The sequence below is a fragment of the Cynocephalus volans genome, chromosome 6 (genome assembly GCF_027409185.1).
Source record: "Cynocephalus volans isolate mCynVol1 chromosome 6, mCynVol1.pri, whole genome shotgun sequence".
NCBI classification, from domain to species: Eukaryota; Metazoa; Chordata; class Mammalia; order Dermoptera; family Cynocephalidae; genus Cynocephalus; species Cynocephalus volans.
Window position 1 is genome coordinate 148,935,954 of NC_084465.1, and position 25,337 is coordinate 148,961,290.

The following is a 25,337-nucleotide window of genomic DNA, read 5'->3' on the forward strand; positions in this document are numbered from 1 at the left end:
CTGTTATCATCATCTAAATTTTACAGTATGTCAATTTATTATATATTGCTTCAGACTCCTTAATGGACACATAAATTATTCATTTTAAATGTAAGTAGTTACAATTTAATTTCTGGCATATTAAAAACACTGACATTTTTAATATCACTCATATGTGAAATCCATAGCATTTTAATGTCAACTGTCATTGATTTTTTTACAAAGTATGAATAACCTCTTCTTCAAGAGTCAGAAATATTATACTGTTTATCCCTTGAATTCATATTTCCATTCTATAAACCCTATAGAATTTTGTGCTAACATAGTACACATTTCCTGTTTGAAGTTATTTCTGATAAACTGTCATACTTTTTTACAACAAAAATTTGTATGTAAACTGAAATTGAAATTTTAAAAAATTTTCAGGGATCACAAGGATCTTAAGGTTTTAAAAATATATATATTGATGTATCATTGAATTATTAGTAGCTTACAGATGATTACAACATATCATAACTCTTAATAAATAATTATTAAAATGTTATTGGAAATGGCATTAAAGGAGCTAAAATATTTTTCAATTACTTCACATCTTAAATGCTTAATGTTGAGAAGGCCGGAGTACACACAGGATTCTATGCAGGAATCATGGGCAGCCCGTATCACCAGAGGCAGGAGCACACACAGGCTCCTAGGCAGGAGCTGTGGTTAGCCCCTACTGCCTGGCAAAATGCAGGAGCATGCACAGGGTCCCAGGCAGGAGCCATGGGCAGTGCCCTCCCACCCATTAGAAAGCAGGAACATGCTGAAAACACCACTTCTGTGTGGGTGACCCACTACAGCAACAGTTACAGCAACCATCACAGCCACAATTACAGCAAAAGTGGCTCACCATCACAATAACAGCCACAGCCACTGTGCAGGTGGCCCACCAGCCACTCGACTGGAGAGTGAATGGAAAACTAAGAAGGAGAGTCACCAGCAGAGACCAGAAAAAGAAGAGGAAGTCTCTCTCCTCAAAGCCCACTCCAGAGTAATAGAACAAGCAACTGTTCTAATAGATGAACAGATGTCAGTGAAGAGATACTAGAAATATGAAAATCAAGAAAATATGACACCAGCAAAAGAATACAGTAATTCTCAAATACCAGACCCTATAGAGCAGGCAACCCTTGAAATGACTGAAAAGGAATTCAGAGCAACCATCTTAAAGAAACTCAATGAGGTACAAGAAAACTCAGATGATATAACGAAATGAGAAAAAAAATCCGGGATATGAAGGAGGAAATTTATGAAGAAATAGTACTTTAAAAAAGAATGTAGTAGAACTCATGGAACTGAAAGATTCATTTGATGAAATAAAAAACACAACTGAGACCTACAGCAGCAGGCTAGAACAAGCAGACGAAAGAATTTCTGATCTTGAAGATAGTCTTTTCAAAATAGCCCAGGCAGACAAAAAAAAAAAAAAAAAAAAGAAAAAAGAATTTTAAAAAATGAAGGAAATTTAAGAGAGATGACAGACAACTTTAAGCACACAAACATTTAAATCATGGGTTTTCTAAAAGGAGGAGAAAGAAAAAGGCATTGAAAACCTATTCAGTGAAATACTAACAAAAAACTTAACAGGTATAGGGAGAGACACAGACCTTTAGATCCAGGAGATCAAAGACAAAGAATCCAAAAAGCAGCAAGAGAAAAACGTCAAGTCACCTATAAGGGTACCCCTATCAGACTAACAGCATATTTCTCAACAGAAACTCTGCATGCCAGAAGAAAATGGGATTGTTAAATTCAAAATACTAAAAGAAAAAAACTGCCAGCCAAAACTACTATACCCAGCAACGCTATCCTTCATGAATGAGGGAAAAAATAGTGTATAATCCAGATAAAAACTGCAGGAGCTCACTACCACATGACTAGCCCTGCAAGAAATCCTTAAGGAAGTCCTGCACCTGGAATCCAAAAAACAATAATCACTACCATGAATACAAAAGAAAGAACAAAACCCACTGGTAGAATGAAAATGCAAATGAAAGAGAAAGAAACTAAATATTACAACCTACCAAGGAACATAGAAGACAAATAATCAAAGGGGAATAAAGGAACAAAAAAATATTTAAAACATCCAAATGAAAATTGATAAAATGCTAGGAATAAGACAGCACCTTCAATAACAACCCTAAATGTAAATGGATTAAACTCCCACTCAAAAGACACAGACTTACTGATTGGATTAAAAGGCTATGCCCAACTATATGCTGTCTTCAAGAGACCCACTTCACCTATAAAGACACACACAGACTAATAGTGAAGGAATGGAAAAACAAATACCACACCAATGTAAAACAAAAATGAGCAGGAGTAGCTATTCTTATATCAAATAAAATAGACTTTAAACCAAATAACATAGAGAGACAAAGATGGCCACTATATAGTGATAAGGGATCTATCCAGCATGAAGGTACAACAATCATAAATATATATGCACCCAACACTGGAGCACCCAGATATTTAAAGCAAACACTATTAGGCCTAAAGAAAGAGATAGACCCCAATACAATAATAGTGGGGGACCTCAGCACACACTGGACAGATCATCTAGGTAACAAATTAACAGAGAAACAAAGCAGTTAAACTACACATTAGACCAACTGGATCTGACAGATATCTACAAAATGTTTCATCTGACAACTACAGAATGTACATTCTTCTCATCAGCACATGGAACATTCTCCAGGATAGACCATATGTTAGGTCAGAAATGAAGTTTCAACAAATTTTTAAAAATTGAAATCATTTCAAGTATCTTTTCAGGCCATACAGATTAAAACTAGAAATCAATAATGAGCAAAAATCAGGAAATTATACAAATATATGGTATACACTCCTGAACAACCTATGGGTCCAAGAAGAAATTAAATAGTAAATCAAAAATTTTCTTGAAACTAATGAAAATAGACACATCATACCAAAACCTGTGTGATACTGCAAAAGAAGTTCTAAGAGGGAAGTTTATTGCAATAAACACTTATGTCAAAAGAATAGAAGGATTTCAAGTAATCAACCTACTGCTGTACCTCAAAGAACTAGAAAAACAAGAACAATTCAATCCCAAAATTAGTAGACGGAAAGAAATAATATCAGAGCAGAACTAAATGAAATAGAGACCAAAAAAATGATACAAAAGATGAATGAAACAAAAAAGCTGTTTTTTTGAGAAGGTCAACAAAATAGACAAGCTGTTAGCTAGGCTAACTAAAAAAAAAAAAAAAACGAGAGAGAAGACACAAAAATCAGAAATGAAAAAGGGGACATTATAACTGATACCACAGAAACACAAATAATCATTAGAGACCATTATAAACAACTACACAAAACAAATTTGAAAACCTGGAGGAATGTATAAATTTTTGGACACATATAAACTACAAACTCTGAACCACAAAGAAATAAAAATCCTGAACAGACCAGTAACAAGCAATGAGATTGAAGCAGTCAGTAATCAGGAGTGTCCCAACAAAGAAAAGCCCAGGACCAGATGGCCTTACTGCCGAATTCTACAAGACAATTGAAGAGGAATTAATACCAATTCTCTTCAAACTATTCCAAAAAAAATGGAAACAGAGGCCATACTCCCAAACTCATTCTATGAAGCCAGCATCATTCTGACACCAAAATCAGACAAAGATACAACAGAAAAAGAAAACTACAAGTCAATATCTCTGATGAACATAAGCGCAAAAATCTTCAACAAAATATTAGTAATCAGAATACAGCAACACATCTAAAAAGAGCCGAGTAGGCATTTCTCAAAGGAAGTCATACAAATGGCCAACAGACCCATGAAAAAATACTCAACATCACAAAGCATCAGGGAAATGCAAATTAAAACCACATGGAGAGAGGTTCAAGATGGCGGAGGCTGCGGCGGCTGGCGTGGAGTAGCTGAGGTGGAAAAGGTGGCCACTGGGCCTCAGGCAGCTGGGAAACTTGTGGACATTCCTCTCGCCACCTCTTAAGGGAGGACCGCTGCTGCTGGCCGGTCGTGGGGGTGACCGCCACTTTGCCCCCGGCAGGAGAGGCTGCCTCACTTACAGGCAACAGCTTTGAAGTGTGGAGCAGGAAAAGAACTGTTTCTTAGCTGCAAAAGCGAGTCTCGAAACAGGGAACACGGCACCAGGGCTGCTGTGGATGCAGCCAGGATCCCGGAGGCCGAGGCCCCGCTGAAGGCGGCCAGTGGCCCTATTCATGATTCGAGGTTTCAGGCCGGCATTAAAGAAGATTCCTGGGAGCACTCGAGCCGCGCCGCGACTGAACAGCCCGAGGCGGCAGCGGCCGAGAATGGGGAAGGCGGCAAACCAGAGACAGAGAGTGAGTGCCCGACCTGGCACAGCACTGTGAGTGACCCCTGGCACAGCTCTGTTCGGGGGGCGGATGCCCACCAGGCTCACGCCTGCACCACCTGGGCACTCACTGCCCCAGGGCTGCCTCCATTTTCCCAGGTGCAGGCAGCTCCGCCCGGCTCGGCCATCACTGAGCCCTCCCACTTGCTTGGCCTGGCGCAGGGCTTTCTGGAGCCTGCAGACCGGCCTCCCCTCCCACTCCCTCCATGGTTCTCTGGCGGGGCTGGTGGCGGGGGGCGTCCCAGGCCAGTGTCGGGAGGGCAAGGAAGTACGGGTGGGCCGACTGTCACTCCACCACACCCTGGACTCCGGCCCCAGGTAAACTCCCTGTTACTGGGAGGCAGATACCATCTCTGTGGCCACCAGTTTGGAAAAAAGCCTAACGAATTTCTGGTTGGGAATAGTGTGGTAGGAGAGTTCCCAGGTCCGCTTGAACCTGCCGGAGAGCAGGCTGCAGGCGGGCACTAGACTCGGTTTACACCGGGGGTGATACAAAGGTGAACAAGACCCGAGAAAGATCTACATAGTGCTACAAAGGCACCCAGAGAGACCAGTCGTCTGTGCCTAGCAGAAACCTGGTAGACTTCCTGGGCGAGGCAGTGCCGAGCAGGGTCTTGAAGGCCCAGCTGATAGACGAGGGGTGCAGAAGACACGCCCCAGCCCAGCACAGTGCGCACAGAGTGGGGAGACGAGTGGCCAGGGAGGCAGAGACTCGACAGAAACCACACAGCCGGTGGGGTCGCCACTGCAGGATCTAACAGCCTGGGCCAGAGCACACGGAACAGGGAGAAGTCCTGCACAGGAAGTGAAAGCTCAACAGAGATCACACACCCTGTGGTACATGATCCACCAGCCCAGCAGAGTCCAAGCTGACCAGAAAGGTGGCTCCCTGGAGAAGCCCAAGACCCGAGGCAACCACACACACAAGGCACTAGAGGCCAACTGAGCAGTCACGGAGGCAGCCATACGAAATTGGCAACAACAGCAACATCCTAGTTAGTCATTAGTCTCAAACCGGTGGACTGTGAAACCCCCTGCCACAATGAATAAACACCAAAAAAAGACACCAGAAATACAAAAAATCAAGAAAGTACACCATCAAAAGTTAATAAATCTCAAACTCTAGATCCTATAGAACAAGAAACCCTTGAAATGACTGACAAGGAATTTCGAGTGATAATTCTAAGGAAACTGAATGAGATACAAGAAAACTCAGCTAGACATCATGATGAAAGAGGAAAAGTATACAGGATCTGAAAGAGGAAATGTACAAGGAAATCAATGTCCTGAAAAAAGATGTAGCAGAACTTGCTGAACTGAAGAAGTTATTCAACGAAATAAAAAACACAATGGAGAGTTTAACCAGCAGGCTTGTCGAAGTTGAAGAGAGAACCTCTGAACTTGAAGATGGGCTGTTTGAAATAACACAAGCAGACAAAAAGAAAGAAAAAAGAATCAAGGACATTGAAGAAAATCTGAGAGAGATATCAGACAACCATAAGCGATCAAATATCCGAGTCATGGGTATTCCAGAAGGGGAGGAAAATGGAGATTCCATTGAAAACATATTCAACAAAATAGTGGCAGAAAACTTCCCAGGTATAGGAAAAATCACAGATCTTCAGATCCAGGAAGCTCAACGATCTCCAAACGTATTCAACCCAAAAAGGCCTTCTCCAAGACATGTCATAGTCAAATTGGCAAAACTCAGAGACAAAGAGAGAATCTTAAAAGCTGCAAGAGAGAAGCGTCAAATCACCTATAAGGGAGCCCCAATCAGGTTAACATCAGACTTTTCATCACAAACCCTAAAAGCTAGAAAGGAATGGGATGATATTTTCAAAATACTAAAAGACAAAGATTGCCAGCCAAGAATACTCTACCCTGCAAGGCTATCCTTCCGAAATGAGGGGCAAATAGTATATTTCTCAGACAAACAAAAACTGCGGGAGTTCACTACCACAAGACCACCCTTACAAGAAATCCTCAAGGGAGTACTGGGTTTGGTTCCTGAAAAATAACTACCACTGCCATAAAAACCCAAGAAAAATCTAAACCCACTAGTATAATAAAAATGGCATTCATGAAGAGAAAACAAGCTAACAAAAACACTATCTACAACCTAAGGAACCAACAAACACAGAAAACAAACAGTAAATCAGAAAGCAAGGAACAAAAGACACTTAAGACAACCAAACAACCAATAAAATGCTAGGAATAAATCAACACCTTTCAATAACAACTCTTAATGTTAAAGGCTTAAATTCCCCAATTAAAAGACACAGACTGGCTGACTGGATCAAAAAGCAGGACCCAACTATATGCTGCCTACAAGAGACCCACCTCACCCACAAAGATTCACACAGACTAAGAGTGAAAGGATGGAAAAAGATTTACCATGCAAACAGAAAAGAAAAACGAGCTGGAGTAGCTATTCTTATATCTGACAAAATAGACTTTAAACTAAAAACCATAAAAAGAGACAATGAGGGACACTACTTAATGATAAAAGGACTGATCCATCAAGAAGACATAACAATCATAAATATGTATGCACCCAATGTTGGAGCAGCCAGATTTATAAAACAAACTCTATTAGACCTAAAGAAGGAAATAGACACTAATACCATAATAGCAGGGGACCTGAACACCCCACTGTCAATATTAGACAGATCATCTAGGCAAAGAATCAGTAGAGAAACACAAGATCTAAACAAGACTAGACCAATTGGAATTGGCAGATATCTACAGAACATTCCACCCAACAACCTCAGAATATTCATTCTTCTCATCAGCACATGGATCATTCTCCAGGATAGATCACATATTAGGTCACAAATCAAGTCTCAATAAATTCAAAAAAATTGGAATTATCCCATGTATCTTCTCAGACCACAACGGATTAAAACTAGAAATTAATAACAAACAAACCTCTGGAAACTATACAAACACATGGAAATTAAACAGCATTCTACTTAATGACATACGGGTCCAAGAAGAAATCAAGCAGGAAATCAAAAAGTTTATTGAAACTAATGAAAACAATGATACATCATACCAAAACCTGTGGGATACTGCAAAAGCAGTATTGAGGGGAAAATTTATTGCATTAAATGCTCACTTCAGAAGAATAGAAAGATGGCAAGTGAACAACCTAACACTTCACCTTAAAGAACTAGAAAAACAAGAACAATCCAAACCTAAAGTTAGCAGACGGAAAGAAATCATTAAGATCAGAGGAGAACTGAATGAAATTGAAAACCAAAAAACAATTCAAAAGATCAATGAATCAAAAAGTTGGTTTTTTGAAAAGATAAATAAAATTGACAAACCATTAGCATGGCTAACAAAAAAAAGAAGAGAGAAGACTCAAATAACCAAAATTAGAAATGAAAAAGGCGATATTACTACTGATTCATCTGAAATACAAGGAATCATTTGAGACTACTATAAACAACTATACGCCAACAAATTTGAAAATCTGGAGGAAATGGATAAATTTCTGGACACACACAAGCTCCCAAAACTGAACCGTGAAGACGTAGAAAATTTGAACAGACCAATAACAATAAAGGAGATGGAAGCTGTTATCAGAAGGCTCCCAACAAAGAAAAGCCCAGGACCAGATGGATTCACAGCAGAATTTTACCAAACATTCAAAGAGGAATTGACACCGATTCTTTACAAACTATTCCAAAAGATTGAAACGGACGCAAATCTCCCAAACTCATTCTATGAAGCAAACATCATCCTGATACCAAAACCAGGTAAAGATATAACCAAAAAAGAAAACTACAGGCCAATATCCCTGATGAATATAGATGCAAAAATCCTCACTAAATTACTAGCAAACAGAATACAGCAACACATATGAAAACTTATTCATCACGATCAAGTGGGATTCATCCCAGGGATGCAAGGTTGGTTCAACATACGCAAATCAATAAATGTGATACACCATATTAATAAACTCAAACACAAGGACCATATGATCATCTCTATAGATGCTGAAAAAGCATTTGATAAAGTTCAGCACTCATTCATGACAAAGACCCTCTATAAGTTAGGTATAGAGGGAAAGTATCTCAACATAATTAAAGCCATATATGCCAAACCCACAGCCAATATCATCCTGAATGGGGAAAAGCTGAAAGCTTTTCCTTTAAGAACAGGAACTAGGCAAGGATGCCCACTCTCACCACTCCTATTCAACATAGTGTTGGAAGTACTAGCCAGAGCAATCAGAGAAGAGAAGGAAATAAAGGGCATCCAGATTGGAAAAGATGAAGTCAAACTGTCCCTGTTTGCAGATGACATGATCCTATATATCGAACAGCCTAAAACCTCTACAAAAAAACTGCTAGAATTGATAAATGATTTCAGCACAGTAGCAGGATACAAAATCAACACTGAAAAATCAGTAGCATTTCTTTTCTCCAATAGTGAACATGCAGAAAGAGAAATCAAGAAAGCCTGCCCATTTACAATAGCCACCAAAAAAATAAAATACTTAGGAATTGAGTTAACCAAGGAGGTGAAAAATCTCTATAATGAGAACTAGAAAACACTGCTGAGAGAAATTAGAGAGGATACAAGAAGATGGAAAGATATCCCATGCTCTTGGATTGGAAGAATCAACATAGTGAAAATGTCCATACTACCCAAAGTGATATACAAATTCAATGCAATCCCCATCAAAATTCCAAAGACATTTTTCTCAGAAATGGAAAAAACTATCCAGACATTTATATGGAACAATAAAAGACCACGCATAGCCAAAGCAATGCTGAGCAAAAAAAATAAAGCTGGAGGCATAACACTACCTGACTTTAAGCTATACTACAAAGCTATAATAACCAAAACAGTATGGTACTGGCATAAAAACAGACACACTGACCAATGGAATAGAATAGAGAATCCAGAAATCAACCCACACACTTACTGTCAGCTGATCTTTGACAAAGGCATCAAGCCTATTCAGTGGCGAAGGGACTTCTTCAGCAAATGGTGCTGGGACAACTGGATATCCATATGCAGGAGAATGAAACTTGATCCATACCTCTCGCCATATACTAAAATCAACTCAAAATGGATTAAGGATTTAAATATACACCCTGAAACAATAAAACTTCTTAAAGAAAACATAGGAGAAACACTTCAGGAAATAGGACTGGGCACAGACTTCATGAATACGACCCCAAAAGCACGGGCAACCAAAGGAAAAATAAACAAATGGGATTATATCAAACTAAAAAGCTTCTGCACAGCAAAAGAAACAATTAAAAGAGTTAAAAGACAACCAACAGAGTGGGAGAAAATATTTGCAAAATATACATCTGACAAAGGATTAATATCCAGAATATATAAGGAACTCAAACAACTGTACAAGAAGAAAACAAGCAACCCAATTAAAAAATGGGCAAAAGAGCTAAGTAGGCATTTCTCTAAGGAAGATATACAAATGGCCAACAGACATATGAAAAAATGCTCAACATCACTCAGCATCCAGGAAATGCAAATCAAAACCACATTGAGATACCATCTAACCCCAGTTAGGATGGCTAAAATCCAAGAGACTATGAACGATAAATGCTGGCGAGGCTGTGGAGAAAAAGGAACTCTCATACATTGTTGGTGGGACTGCAAAATAGTGCAACCTCTATGGAAAACGGTATGGAGGTTCCTCAAACAATTGCAGATAGATCTACCATACGACCCAGCTATCCCACTGTTGGGAATATACCCAGAAGAATGGAAATCATCAAGTCGAAGGTATACCTGTTTCCCAATGTTCATCGCAGCCCTCTTTACAATAGCCAAGAGTTGGAACCAGCCCAAATGCCCATCATCGGATGAGTGGATACGGAAAATGTGGTACATCTACACAATGGAATACTACTCAGCTATAAAAACGAATGAAATACTGCCATTTGCAACAATATGGATGGACCTTGAGAGAATTATATTAAGTGAAACAAGTCAGGCACAGAAAGAGAAATACCACATGTTCTCACTTATTGGTGGGAGCTAAAAATTAATATATAAATTCACACACACACACACACACACACACACACAGACACACACACACACACGCACACAAACGGGGGGGGGAAGAAGATATAACAACCACAATTATTTGAAGTTGATATGACAAGCAAACAGAAAGGACATTGTTGGGGGGGAGGGGGGGAGGGAGAAGGGAGGGAGGTTTTGGTGATGGGGAGCAATAATCAGCCACAATGTATATCGACAAAATAAAATTAAAAAAAAAAAAAAAAAAAAGAAACAGACTAATAAAAAAAAAAAGAATACATAAATTATAAATAGTGAATAATATATAATGTATAAATAAATGTATCATAAAATAGATTATTCAATAGTGAAGTCAAGATTAAGATGTTATAGATCTAATTTTTATGTTATAAAAATGTTTTTCACCAAAATTAGTACATTTACAATTCATCAATGAATAGGTAAACTTATAACTTACTGAAGAAGTAAAATTTATGTGTAAAATACAGACTATATAATTCTGAAAAGTGCATAGCATTTAAAACTTACCATTCCAGCAGCCAGTATGCATATAATTTGTGTTACTAGGATGTAGAAAATATAAACTTCTTATAAGATGGAGATTGCTTAATTAAAATAAATATTTTATGATGTAATTTGACAAAATCGTTTTAACTATCTTATCAAATCTTAACTATTTTATCAAATCTAGCTAAATGGAATGTATCAGAAATCATATAAAATATAAATTTTATTCATCAGTTTTATCTAGTTTAACTTGAAAAATTGAAGTTGCATTGAAAAGACTCTATGTTACTGGCTTGTATTGTGTTAATTGTTCAAAACTGCTTACTGTTCCAGTTAATGACAGGTCCTAGGAATGACGTTTGAGAATACTCTTTGCTTTGCTCTCAGCAGTCTCCTGAAGAGCACTGAATTTTTTCACAATAGTTCAGGGGTGGAACAGGTGAGGTCTTGAAAGGAAAAATTACCCCCAACCCCTCTGGCCATATTATTATATATATAGTTGATTTCAGTTTCTTACTAGGACCAGTACCCTCATTTCAGTTGCCATACTTTAAGCCTAATACAAATCCATGTAAACAAGAAAGACTGGAAACCCTATAGTGGTTTTATTTTGCTGTGATTAATCAATAAAGGTTTTCCCCAATCAGTATTTTGAACTTTTTTCCTTTGGCACCCTATTGGTTTTTACACTCCAAGGCAATATACTATATTTATATAATGGATGGACAGAGGGATATGCTTTTTTCTCTTTTTTCTTTTAAGAAAGTGAGAGCAAGAGATACTGTAAAAAAGGGAGAGTGGGGAGAAGAACCTTAAGGATGCTAAGTGAGTGTATACATGGAAGTTGAGGCTCTGGGAATTTATTCCCTGAAAACCAGCAGTACCAGCTGACCTCAGAAAAAGTCTTCACTTACCTCTGGATCCAATAACCCCAGTTTGGTGGCTGCTGGCATGAACTAAATAGTACAATTCTCAGTATATAGCAAATGCTAAATAATTGATAGCTATTTGCTGTATTAAAAAAGAGAAAAAAAATTTATGGATCATAACTATTACTATGTCATTGGTTCTCAGGTTTTAAACAACAGCCCCACTGAGGAGTTCAGTTACTACTACTATGCAGGAGATTTTTAGCAAGATTATTTCAATAACCATAGGACAAAAGGATGCCCATACATCACCATTTTAGTTTCTCCAAATTTCAGTCTACTGCAGCAAAACTGCTTTAGAAACTTGGTAGTACTCTTGGCTATCTCCTCAAAATGAAAACGTTCTGTTATCTCTCTTAAACCTTTCTAATTTAAGAAAAATTGCCTCTGCCTTAATCCCACAGTTAAACATTTATTGAGGCAGAAATTGAGAAAGAATAGCCTTGTTCATGTGACTACTAGAACAGTTTTTTTTTTTTTTTTTTTTTCGCGACCGGCACTCAGCCAGTGAGTGCACCGGTCAGTCCTATATAGGATCCGAACCCGCGGCGGGAGCGTCGCTGCGCTCCCAGCGCAGCACTCCACCAAGTGCGCCACGGGCTCGGCCCAGAACAGTTTTTATTGATTGGATGTCCTTTCACTCTTATTAGAAATATTTCCAACTATAGGTAATTATTAAAGCTATTTTCTAGGAAATCACATAACTGAACAGAATATCAGAATGATTTAGATTTAAAGTACAGTAGTTCCCCCATCCTCGGGGCTTACACTCTTAAGATCCCCAGTGGATGCCTGAAAACATGTGTAATACCAAACGCTATATATACTATGTTTTTCCTACACATACGTACCTATGGTAAAGTTTAATTTATAAATTAGGCACAATAAGAGATTAACAATAACTAATAATAAAACAGTAATTATAACAACATACTGTAATAAAAATTATGTAAATGTGGTCTCTCTCTCAAAATGTCTTATTGTACTGTACTCACCTATTTTCAGAACACAATTGACCACAGGTAACTGAAACTGTAGGAAGTGAAACCGCGGTTAAGGGGCGACTACTATGCACCTTTAAATAAATATTATGATCTGATAGGTTGCTTGGATGGTGATCTTTGAGAACTAGAGTTTTCTTTTTTTCCCAGCTTTATCATTAATTGAGAAATAAAGAATTCCGTTAACTATATTACCTTCTCTGTTTTGTGTTATTAGTTAAATGAAATAGAAGTATGGTTCTAAATCTTAAAAGCGATATTGTGAAAATTTCAGACATTTATGACACTTTAAATTTATAAAGCAATAGGACTTCTTAATAGACTACAACAAAATGCAAGTGGAATTCCTTTTTAGTTTTCAGTAGTTATTTTCTACAAATTCAGAATAATCATGTTCTCTCAAGATAGGTAATTTCTTATTTAGAAAAACTTTGTAACAACTTGGTGGTGAACTTGTTTTTTTATAAAGTATGCATATCTTTTAGTAAAAGATGATGAATGCGACTCAGATGCCGAAAATGAGCAAAACCATGATCCTAATGTTGAAGAGTTCCTGCAACAACAAGACACTGCTGTTATTTATCCTGAGGCACCTGAAGAGGACCAGAGGCAGGGCACACCAGAAGCCAGTGGTCATGATGAAAATGGTAAATGGAGCTTAAGAGTTGATTTTCTTTCTCTCTTTAAACAATTATTATCTCTATTATTCTATTATGGTAACCTAATCTATTATTGGCTGCTCTATGTAGTGATAATACCACAGCACGTGAAATGCTTAGAACAGTGCCTGGATATCAATTTCCATTTACTTACATGGCAGCAAGCAGTAGAAAGGAGAACTAGGATGACCCTTACTGCCCTTTGATTCTTTTTCCGCTGTTCTTTTAACAAGCAAAACATGGTTGTCTGATTCAAAATATTCCAATTTGGAAACAATGGTTTTAATGTATCTGCTTTAGTCCACTCTGATGTGAACAGTCAGTATGTAAAGAGTTGGGAAAGTGGAATAAAAATGTGTTCAGACTCTCCTGAAAAGAAATAGGTTGCCATTCTGCCCTTCCAAGCACTATAAATAGGTGAAAATAACATGCAAATATTCCTATAAGAAATTTTATGCAAGATCAGTACCAAGACTAGGAAGTTAATTGAAATGTTTAAGGATAACTACAAGTATTAAGATCCTAAATCTGGTTTTATTTTTACAGGTTTCCCAGTTGAGTAGGCAGACTTAGCTTAGTACTCAGATAATCAATTGACTTTGACATTTTGGGGAGAAATTGAAAAGGATAGTATGGAAAACAAAATAGATTTTATCGCAGAGAGTCAACTTGGTCTTAAATCAGAAGTCAACTATGAAAAAGAGCAGAAACAGACATTTCACTCTAGAATAGATAAGATTTTCTGTAACTAAATCGGTGACTTAAGAAATAGGACTAGGGCACTCTAGAACTGTTTTCTCCAGTGTGCCCAATGGATACATTTCTGAAGAATGTAAATTATTGCCCATGAGGACACTGCAGTTTAGCTAAAACATTAGCACTCTGTGTATCTATGTGCGTATTTGGAGAGTTCGTTATTGGCATTGGCATTGTAATGCTGTAAGGCCCTACAATTTCTACTTTTCATTACTTGGTTGTCTTTTTCTCCTAAAGAAAATGTGTTACCATTTCACCTGAAGAAACAGCAGGTTGTAATAGAAATGAAAGAGAAATAGAAAATTTAAAAATATAAATGTATATAAATGTAAAATTTTTATGTGACAGAAGGCTTTTAGTAAGCCTCCATTTTGTTTAGTACACCACCTTGTAATGCCAAGGTCAAGGGGTTTGGATCCCCATACCGTGAGCCACCAAAAAGAAAGAAAAAAAACCTCAATGAAAGAAAACAATGAAGACTAAAGAAATGTTTAATTACGTAGATCTAATAAGGTTAAACCTTGTAAGTATAGTCATTATAAATTAACACAGTAAAATCTCATAAAAATTGGGGATCTAACTTCTGAATTAGTAAAAAAAAAAAAAGTCTGAATTATCGAATATGCTGTTAATTTACATATTCACTACTTTCAAGTATATAATGTGATTTATCAATGGTAATAAAGTATTTCAAAGTAAATATTCTGACACACCAGCAACATTTGCTTACATATAAAAAGTGATTACTTTTAGAAGCTCTTAGGTTTTTTAATTTTCACTAGATCAAACATGCCCTTCTGCACTCTTTCCTCATAAGTTGTGAACAGGCAACTTTTCTTTGAGAAGTTTGAATAATCATAAATTCTGAATCAGTGGGGAGCGAATATAGGAGATTTTTCAGAGGTTTTATATCAAGTAATACTATCATTCTGAAATGTTATGACACTTATCAAAGGAAATTTAGGATGTAAAAAATTAAAGAATTTTGTTTTGAAAAAATGAAAATATTCATGATCACATATATTTAAATTATAAACAGTTCAAAACATGGTCAGACATAATTTGGTTTTATTTTTAGTAGTATTGAATTGCCACGTAAGTTTATTATAAGAATTCTAATAAGAAACATTTTTGCCATGCATGATAAACCTTTATTGCTAAAGAGTAATTTTTTAAAAAATTCCATTATTTTTCAAAAATATAAACAACTTTCATTATCTTGTAAACCTGCTCATGCTATAACTTGCCTATTATGTCAGATACTCAGATTTACTTTTCATTGTTTTATGCTAGTGACCTAAAAGAATGAATTCATATCTCAATATGTATGAGAAAATTCAATAGATATGGATTTATGAAAAAATAACTTGCTATGAACATATCATGAAAAAATTGTCATTTTACAAAATTATTAAATATTGTTTATTAATTGTAATATTAATCATGAAGATGCCTCCCCCCCGGCACCTGCAGCCAGCCCAGCGGAGACCACTGAGCCGCTGCAGGAAGCACCCCAGGCTCTCCCGAGCTGCAGTGGTAGTGGGCCTCAGGCCTCGGCCATGCCCCCCCAATACCTGCAGCCAGCCAAAGGCAACCACTTAACTGCCACAGGAAGCGCCCTGGGCTCTCCCAAGCTGAGGCAATTGGGTGCCAAGAGCCCTGGCCATGCCACTCCGCCATCTGCAGCCAGCCCAGAGGCGACCACCGAGCTGCCATAGGAAGTACCCTGGGCTCTCCCAATCCAGGATGGTGGGGGGCCTTGGGCCTTGGCCACAACCCCCTGACACCCGCAGACAGCCCAGCAGCAACCACCAAGCCACCACAAGAAGTGCCCCGGGCTCTCCCAAGCCTGGGCAGTGGGGGCCTTGGGCCTCAGACACACCCCCTCAACACATGCAGCCAGCCCAGCAACAACCACCAAGCCACAGCAAGAAGGACCCCAGGTTCCCAAGCTGGGATGGTGGGGAGCAAGGGCTTTTGCCACACCCCCCTGACATCTGCACCCAGCCCAGCAATGACCAAGCCACCGCTGGAGGCTGTGGAAGTTGCCACAGGCCTCAATCCTGCCCCTCCTCCTTCCTCCTTCTTCCATCCTATTTCCTTCCCCTTTCCCCTCTCCACCTCCCTCCCAACTGCTTTGCAATAACATCCTAGAATGTAAAAAATATTAATAAAATTACATTATCTTTAAAAAAAAACTTAAAAAAAATAAAAATCATGAAGATGAAGAAGAAAATAGAACACAAAGAGAGCACACAGCTCTGTGACACTACGGAGTAGGCGCAGCTTGATTAATAGAAATCATGTGACTTTGTGGTGCCAATAATGAAACACTCACTATGGTGGACTTTGACTTTTGCCATTGTAACAAGCTAAAATCAGTAAGATGTACTAGGCATTCTGGCAAGGAGAAGGTCCCAAATGTTGATTTCCCACGGGCCTATACAAATAGGAAATTCATACTGGAAAAAAATATAGCATGATTTCCAAAATGTTTTCTCATGTGGCTAATCTGGTCCCCAAAGAAGAGGGTTATCTTAGAATCATCCCCAACAGAAAACTCTGGTTCTCATTGTCTTGCTAGCTGGTAACAAAAGACACTGTCATAAACTTTGAATCTTTGGTTGTTTGATTTTATTTGTATATTTGATACATAATTTATCACACTTGACTAGCTATTTAGAGTTCAAGCGCTTAATCTAGTATTTACAGGCTGATCTTTAAGCAAGACATTTAATTAATATGGACTGAAATTCCAGTAAAGGTAATATTATGAAGCATTTGGAGATTGTTATGAAATTATCTTTGGTTGTCCATTTTTCTACAAGGAATTCAAAATGAAAGTACAGATGATATTTACAATAAGATATCACTTAGGAACTTATTTCTTTGAATAAATAAATATGGAAAACTACTCTTAAATGACATTAATTGGCAAAGTATTAAATTTTAGCATTGTCAGGCGTAGATGGTCCATATGTAAAACTCTAGTTCATTCAGTAAACTCTTATTTATCCAGAAAGCCTTTATTTTCTAAAAGTTATATATACTTATACATTTATAATTATATAAAAATCTGTCAGTGTATTTCAATAGGGGAAAGAACAAGAAAGATCATGCATGGGAAGACTTTATGGGCCAGGACAAGATCTGGCCTCTATCACTCTTCCTTTCCTCACCCTAAACGCATTCCTTTCAGTCTGAACTCAGTCATATGGCCATACCTAGTTGCAAGAGAGTCTTAGAAATGTAGTCTAACTGTATACCACTTATTCTTTTATGACAGTGACTTTATAGTATTATTTTCAAATTCAGAATAATGAACATTAAATAAATAATGATACAATTGTTACCAATAGAAAGAGGCTGATGTAGAGTACAACTTCCCTTTAATATGTGTGCATTTATAAATGTTACTTACATTATAATTTTACTTTTGTTTTCTTTGTCTAGTTAACCATACAAAAGAAAGGAGGAATTATGGTTTAGTGAAAAGGACAGGGACTTGAAAGTCAGACAGCCCATGTTTGAATACTGACTTTATCATTTACTGGCTTTGTGAATTTTAAGTTATTTAACCTTTCTGAGCCTCACATTTTCTCTTTTACAAAATAAAAATGAGTATCATTGTATTGTTTTGAGGATCAAATATAAAGCAGTAGCACAGTATCTGGTTTATAGCCTAGGGACTCAGTGGTAATCTTGATAATATTTTGTGGATATTGTAAGTTTAAAATATATGATCTTTCTTTTATAGGAACACCAGATGCATTTTCTCAGTTACTCACCTGCCCATATTGTGATAGAGGATATAAACGCTTTACCTCTCTAAAAGAACATATTAAATATCGCCATGAAAAGAATGAAGATAATTTTAGTTGCTCTCTGTGCAGTTACACCTTTGCATACAGAACCCAACTTGAACGTCACATGACATCACATAAATCAGGAAGAGATCAAGTAAGTGAAATGACTGAGAATTCACTAACTTTCCATATGTTCAGAACTCAACCCTCAAGAGTTTTAATAAACTTAGAAGTGAAAAGGATGTACTAAACAGTGCCTTGTCTGCAGCATTATAAAAGTGAAATTCACTATTTGTTTGAATGATCTGGTCACTTCTGAGTTAAAAAGCACATATGAACATTATTTTAGAGGTAACTCAGTATTTTTTCTTTTTCAGATAATATCATTTCCATCTTGATTTAGTTATTCTGCTTATACTATAACAAATATTTCTCTAAGTTTAGAAAATTTCAAATTGCATCCTACTGTAGTGTTCAGTGAAGGAAAAATAAGTATTGGTTACATAAACCAGACGACTTAGTACTAACCAAATTGAGAAGAAAATTAAATAATAAGGTTTTATTCTCTTTGGACCAATGACAACTTTATTTATTATCAGTATGAGCTATTGTGTTTTTCCCTACAGTCAGAGAAGTTGCTTCCTCTAAAGACCTAAAGTTTTGCTTTTTTATTCTAAAGACTTAATTTTCTTATGGTTTATTATGCCTCTGTGTCACTGTGCCCCAATTTCTAGAAGTATATGCCAAGAATATTTTGTAACTAAAAGTGACATTTAAACTGTTGTCTCTATACTTAGGATTAAAGTCAAAGAAGCTTTTACCAATTGTCCTTCTTTTACAAGGTCCTGATAACCACCAACTATAAACAATCCAATTACTACCAAACCAACTTTAATGTTAAAAATCAAATAACTAATCAACTTCACATGATATTTGAGGGTGTATGTTGGGGTTGGGGCACATGTCCCATTTCATATGTCGAAGGATTATGAATATCTACATACCTGAATTTGCGAGAACTCTGCCTCATGTACGTGTCTAATATAAGTCACATATCCCATAGAGAAGAAGTTAGACCATTTGCTAAGATGAAGGCTAAACCAAACAAAAAATATGTAACATGAAAAGAATGATTGAGCAGTGTCCACCTATTTTCTCAAGACTTTGGCAACAACATTCAGGAAATAACAAGGTAATGAGGGAGACAGTGGTGATTCGGACCGAGATTTCCTAAGATTGGTTAGTGGTTAAGTTCATGAAGGAGCACTTGAAATGGGAGAGAGTACCAAGAGAAGAAAAAAATTGATACAGAGAAGGTACTGCTGCAGACAAACTCCACCTGCTCAACATGTGCCCCTGTTAATGAGTACTATCAGGGACAATACAGAAGAGTGTTTTTTCTGTGGTAGAGTCCTGGCATGACCACAGTATAGACAAGGCTTGGGAGGAGAGCCTATTCACCTGCCATTTGGGGAGCAGACCCATCCTGCAGCTGCTGCCACTATATCCATTCTATACCAAGGGCCCTTGTCAAAGGAAAGGACAGATAGAACTGGCAGTGAAAGCAGAAGATGCCATTATGAAAACAAACTAAAATCTCTGATGAGCATGAAAGCTACTTTTGTGATGATTTTTCTTGTGGGTACAAATGTAGTAGGTTTTATATGAGGGTACTTCAAAAAGTTTGTGGAAAAATAGAATTAAAAGACAATATTAATGTTTCCATGAACTTTTTGAAGACCCATCATATATAACTGTGGGTCAGACTAAGGTCAGTAAGGATCTATGATAAATGTGGGAACCAATATTATGAGGAAATATAACTAGGAGGTGTTGAAAACAATTTAGGTCGTGAGGCAGCAAACTAAAAGATAGCATATCTGTTTTGCTGGTTTTTGAAAGTCATGATGACTGAAACATAACCATTTCCATGTCTTACTAATTTATTCATTCAGCAAATATTTGAGTTTCTATAATGTGTCAGGCCCTGTTTTAGGGGGTAAAGGCACAATAGTGAAAAAGACAACGTCCCTGACAATAAGGAGCATTCATAAGTAGGTGAGATAAAACAAAATTAAAAAACAGTAATGTAAAGAAAAGTAAAGCAAGGCAAGAGGATAGAAAGTGATGAAAAATGCTAGTTTTTATAGGGTAGGGAGATCTTTCTGAGAATAGAACATCTGAACTGAGACCTGAGTAAAATGAAAGATGCAGTCATGGGATATTGAGGGAAGGGCATTCCAGTCAGAGGGAACAGAGTGAAACACAGAAAAGTCTTGAGGCAGAAACGTGCTGGGTATTGCCCAAGGAACAGCAAGGAGGCCAGCATGAATAAAGGGGAGAAAGAGAGGTGAGTCCAGAGAGGTATTGAGGGCCGGATGGTATTGGCCCTTGTGTAGGCCAAGATAAAGACTTTTGATATTATTCTAAAGTGTGATAGGGAAGTCTTTGAAAGATATTGGATTTTTAATATTTATTTGTAAGAGAACACTGACTCTTGGGTGAGGAATAGATGAAGAGAGACAAGAAAGGAAGCAGGGAGAACACTTACAATCTATTGCTATAATCCAGGCCAGACGTTGTGGTGGCATACATGATATAGTGAGGAATGTTGGATTCAGAATATATTCAGATGGCTTGCTGATGCATTGGGTGAGGGTGTAAGAGAAAGAGGAGAATCAAGGATAACTCCAAAAGTTCAAGGCCTGTGCAATAACCAAATAAATGAGGATGCTGTTCACAAAGTTAAGAAACACTAGAGAAGGAGCTGATTTGCAGGAGGGAAATTAAAAGTTTGGTGTTAATCATGTTAAGATTCAGATGCCTACCACCTTCCATCTAGCAATAGCAAAGAAGCAGTTGGCTATAAAAGTCAGGGAGTTGAGGGGAAGAGTTTTAGAGTTATAAATCTGGGAGTTGTCATCATGTGTTTGGTATTTTAAGCCATGGTTTTGGATGAAGTAGGACCTGATACATAGTAAGTACTCGTTCTCTTTCCCTCTTGTATGAAAGGCAAAGGAAGAAAGATTCTAGCTGGGGTGAGCATAAAGCAAGTGGTACTGATTTAACCCTTTAAAGGATGGATAAAACCTTAATAGTCAGAATGTAGGGGAAACATAGCCAAGGAGTAAGGAACAGTGTAAACCAAAGCAAGGAGATAGAGAAGAGCGTGCGTATGTGTGCAAAACACTGTAACTCACTAAGTTACTGAGGCCTGGTCTTCTTATAGAGAACTGGTGAAGAATAATCTTGGAAACTCAAGGGCTATAATCTTAGAATCTGTAGACTCGGAATCTTTGTTCAGGGGCTAATGGGGGTTCTTCAGAGGTTTATGAAGAGGGGTTGATACAATTCAGTTCAAGCAGTGCTTTTGTAAGATTAATCTAAGTGTGCAGAATATATGTGAAATATGTTAAATGGGAATTTGGTAAGCCAGACGGAAAGCTATTATAATAATCCACATTGGGCTGCAAAAAATGGAAGTATGTTTTAAAATCACCAGATTCAAGTATATTTTGGAAATATCAAACACATAAGACCCAAGATAAAGTACTAGAAAAAGCCTGGCCTTTTCTTCTATACAGGAACTTGTTCTGTTGAGTAGCTGTACTTTAGACAAATTATTACATATTCTTGGACTCAGTTTTTTATAATCTATACAGTACAGATGAGAATCTCTAGGTCTTAGTAAAGTTTGTATTACTTCATTTTTGCTAAGTACTATATTGCTTAATGAAGTTTGACTGATATTTTAAATTAGAAAATGGAGATTTTTTTCTTATGTCAAAATTCTGTTCCCACTATCACCATCCTTTTTGGTAATAATTCCAAGTGTTAGATTTTTGTGACTGCCACAATTTGAGGCTTTTAAGAAACAAAACAGATATCAGACTCACCCAAAACATTACTTTTCATAGACTGGATGTTCTTTATGACTAAAGTTCTTTTGCTTTACAAATAAAATACCAATTCTTTCTTACAGAGACATGTGACGCAGTCTGGTGGTAATCGTAAATTCAAGTGCACTGAATGTGGAAAAGCTTTCAAATACAAACACCACCTAAAAGAGCACTTAAGAATTCACAGTGGTAAATATTTGTTTTATTTCTACACCCTGAATATCAAAGTATATGTGGTAAATAAATAAATCTATCATAACATGTGAGCTACATAAAGGATCAGAAACTCCATGCTTTTAGGAGAAAGACTAATCTAGAGAAGTTTTCCGTTTAGAAATGGTATTTTATTAGAGTCTTAACCTTTGAGAAAAATATATCAAATTAATACAGTATGGCATATTCCAAGTTTTATAATCAGAAGATAATATGTATAGCATGTTTTAACAAGTACAACCTAAAAAACTTTAGCTTTCAGATGAATCTTAATTTTATTGCCTCTTTTGCACAATTTACAAAGGTATAAAAAAGGATATAGAGGTACAACTTGCATAAGGAAATAAGGAGCTGAAGATATTCTTTCCGTGAGAAAAGTAGAAATGGAACTCGAGATAAGGAAATAGTGGGAGACGATGTGGAGTCAGTGAGCAAGGCAACATAAGAGCTCGAGAGAGAACTACAGGATTAATGAAGACTTAAAAGAAAAATGTGTTCCTTATCATCTTCACCTTTCTATTTCCTGTCATTCTCTAAATCACTACTTACAAAATAAATATTATATGATGAAAGTATTATGTCTATTTTAAAAATTTATGATAAACAAAGAGTGCTATATTTGCATTTCTTTAGAGACTCTACTTGAACAACAGCTTATAAAGAAAACTTACTCATTTTGTCGTATTTCAGTTGTATAGGAGGATTTATCAAATCTTTAGGTGATACACAGTTGGGAAGTGTAGAGCATACCAAAGATTAAAATACTGGTCTAGACATAAGTTGCAATTTAATTGCAAAATCCTGCATTGATATTCAAAAATCAGTTTCAGTCAAGTAGTGAGTTTGGATGGTCAGGAACTTAATATGAGCTGACATTATGCTGCTGCTGCTCCTTAAAAAGCTAATGCAAATTTAAGCCAGATCATGAGATACAAAACTCCCACTGTACTATGTACTGTCCATTCATTGTGTATTTATGTCTTGTTAAAATTATTTAATATGAAGCTATATACCTTTAATACAGCGAGTAATTTTAATTTAAAACTATATAAGAAAAATTAAGAAAGTAAGTCTGATGTGATGTAAATGTGAAAGAAGATGAATGCTATAAAAATACACGTGCGATAAGTGGCCCACAAATTAGGCATCAAGTTTTAAGAAGTAAGAAAACTATATCTAGTAGCCAAGACCCAGAGTGTCTATAGTTAAAAAGAATCAATTGCTAGAGAAAGGACTCTTCCTGATACTAAGTCCATAGAAAAAGTTGATTTTTGGAGCATCAGAAAGAGGAAAGAGCAAAATATAATTTATATCATCCTCAGATATATCCTTAAAATAATACACCAGAGAATTTGATAGTTTTCTTTTTCAAACCAGATTCTTCAGTAGAGGCCAGTGATATTTCACCAAAGTACAATTAAGAAAAAGCATTTCCCCAAGTGACCATTTAGATACAGTCCACGTATAGAGCTCTTTGATGGTCTGATTTGTTCTAAGGGAAGATTTTTGAGCAGGGCAACTCAAAGTGTCATCTCAGGAATGGTGCCAGTCTATAAACCATATGTTACTGGTTCTTAAAAAGACAGATACAGAAATTGAGAATAAGCATTTAGAAACTATTATACCAAAACACTGCTATGATATTTTCATTATGTGTTATAAAATATTGGTCCACAGTGGATTTAAAACAAAAAACAAACAAAAAAACAACTGGTCCTTCACAATAAGCGGTATGAAAAGTGTTGTTTAGCATACAGAATAATGGATGAACTGCATACCCTTCAGGAAACTTATGTAATTTTTTTTCTTGGGTGAATTTTTAAAGGGTGTTAAGGACCAGGATCCAAAATTACACTTCCTAAAATTACCTGGATTGTTGCTATATTCTGATACCTATAAAATTTTAATGATGAATCTTATGCAGAGTCATGTGTGTTAACAATCATCTGACTCTGTAGGAGTTGAGCTATGATGAGAAGGCCACATGCTGCCACTCAGATTTGAGACAAAAGAGCACCTGGGATCTGCACATGGGATCTGCCCCAGAAAGTTATCCAGGTTTGTTCCGTGGCCTTAGTAATTGTGGCCTGGAAGATTTCTACGTCAGATGCAACCAAACACCCACCTCAGCCATTAAGAAAAAAAAAAATCTCAGTATTCATAGTATATATAACTTTGAGTAGTGAAGCTTCCTGATGTAACTCTCAGGCTAAACTAATTGTAAACCCTAACCCCGGTAGACAAATTAGGTGATATACTTAAGCTACAAACCACATAGCTATGAAGTTAGAAACTAGGAGTTTTCTAAGAATTCTAGTAACTTTGGCTTTAGAATAATTGTTCTGTAGACTTTCTGGCAATGATAAAATATCAGGGTAACTCCTAGCAATAATAATAATAATGATAACTAGAGTTTATTGTACATTTAACTATGTATAGCCACATGTTAGTTACTTGTATTCATTAACTCATGTAGTCCTCAGAATAACCCTATGAGGTAGGTTTTATTATTATTTCTATTTCTGTCTGTTTAACTGATGAGAAAATGGAGACTCAGAGAGCTAAATTTAACTTGTTCAAGGTTACTCAGCGAGTACATGGCATAGCTGGGACTCTGATATAGGCATCCTGACTCCAAAGCGATTGCCTTACCCACTATTCTCTGTCTTCCTGTTTATAAAGATAAAATAGTCTGTATTATAGATGTTTAACTTCCTAGTGTCTCTAGCAGAAAAATAGGCATGTAGTCATCTAAAAATATTATCAAATAATTTAAAATATTAAAATAGAGATGTACTAAAACATATTCCTTGTTTTACCCCCATTGGAAACTTTTATCTGATGCATTTTGAGTATTGAATCCTATTCCAGGCATCCCATTGGAAAGATATTGATAAACTGGAGAATATCCAGAGATTGGTTAACAAGCAGGTAAGAGTTCTGAAAACCATGTCCTATGAAGAATATTTGAAGGACCTGGATGTATTTAACCTACACAAGCAAAGTTTAAGGGTACACATGGCAGCTCATTATCAATTTGCAAGTCTGGCTTATACTTGTTCTGTGTGACATCAGAAGAGCAAACTAGGACAGAGAAATAGGCATTCTAACAAGCCGACTTTGGCTCAGTACTCAACCTATCTCTC

The 25,337-nt window shown here is 36.8% G+C and overlaps 1 protein-coding gene across 2 annotated transcripts in view; it reads left to right on the top strand.

The window, feature by feature from the left end:
- The window catches only part of ZEB1 (zinc finger E-box binding homeobox 1), a 191,849-nt gene that overhangs the window by 156,097 nt on the left and 10,415 nt on the right, over positions 1-25,337 (top strand). For both annotated transcript variants that reach the window (XM_063098680.1, XM_063098681.1), the window contains exons 4-6: positions 13,344-13,505; positions 18,031-18,233; positions 22,062-22,167. In XM_063098680.1, coding sequence (XP_062954750.1) covers positions 13,344-13,505; positions 18,031-18,233; positions 22,062-22,167 — 471 coding nt within the window. The remainder of the gene's footprint in view (positions 1-13,343; positions 13,506-18,030; positions 18,234-22,061; positions 22,168-25,337) is intronic.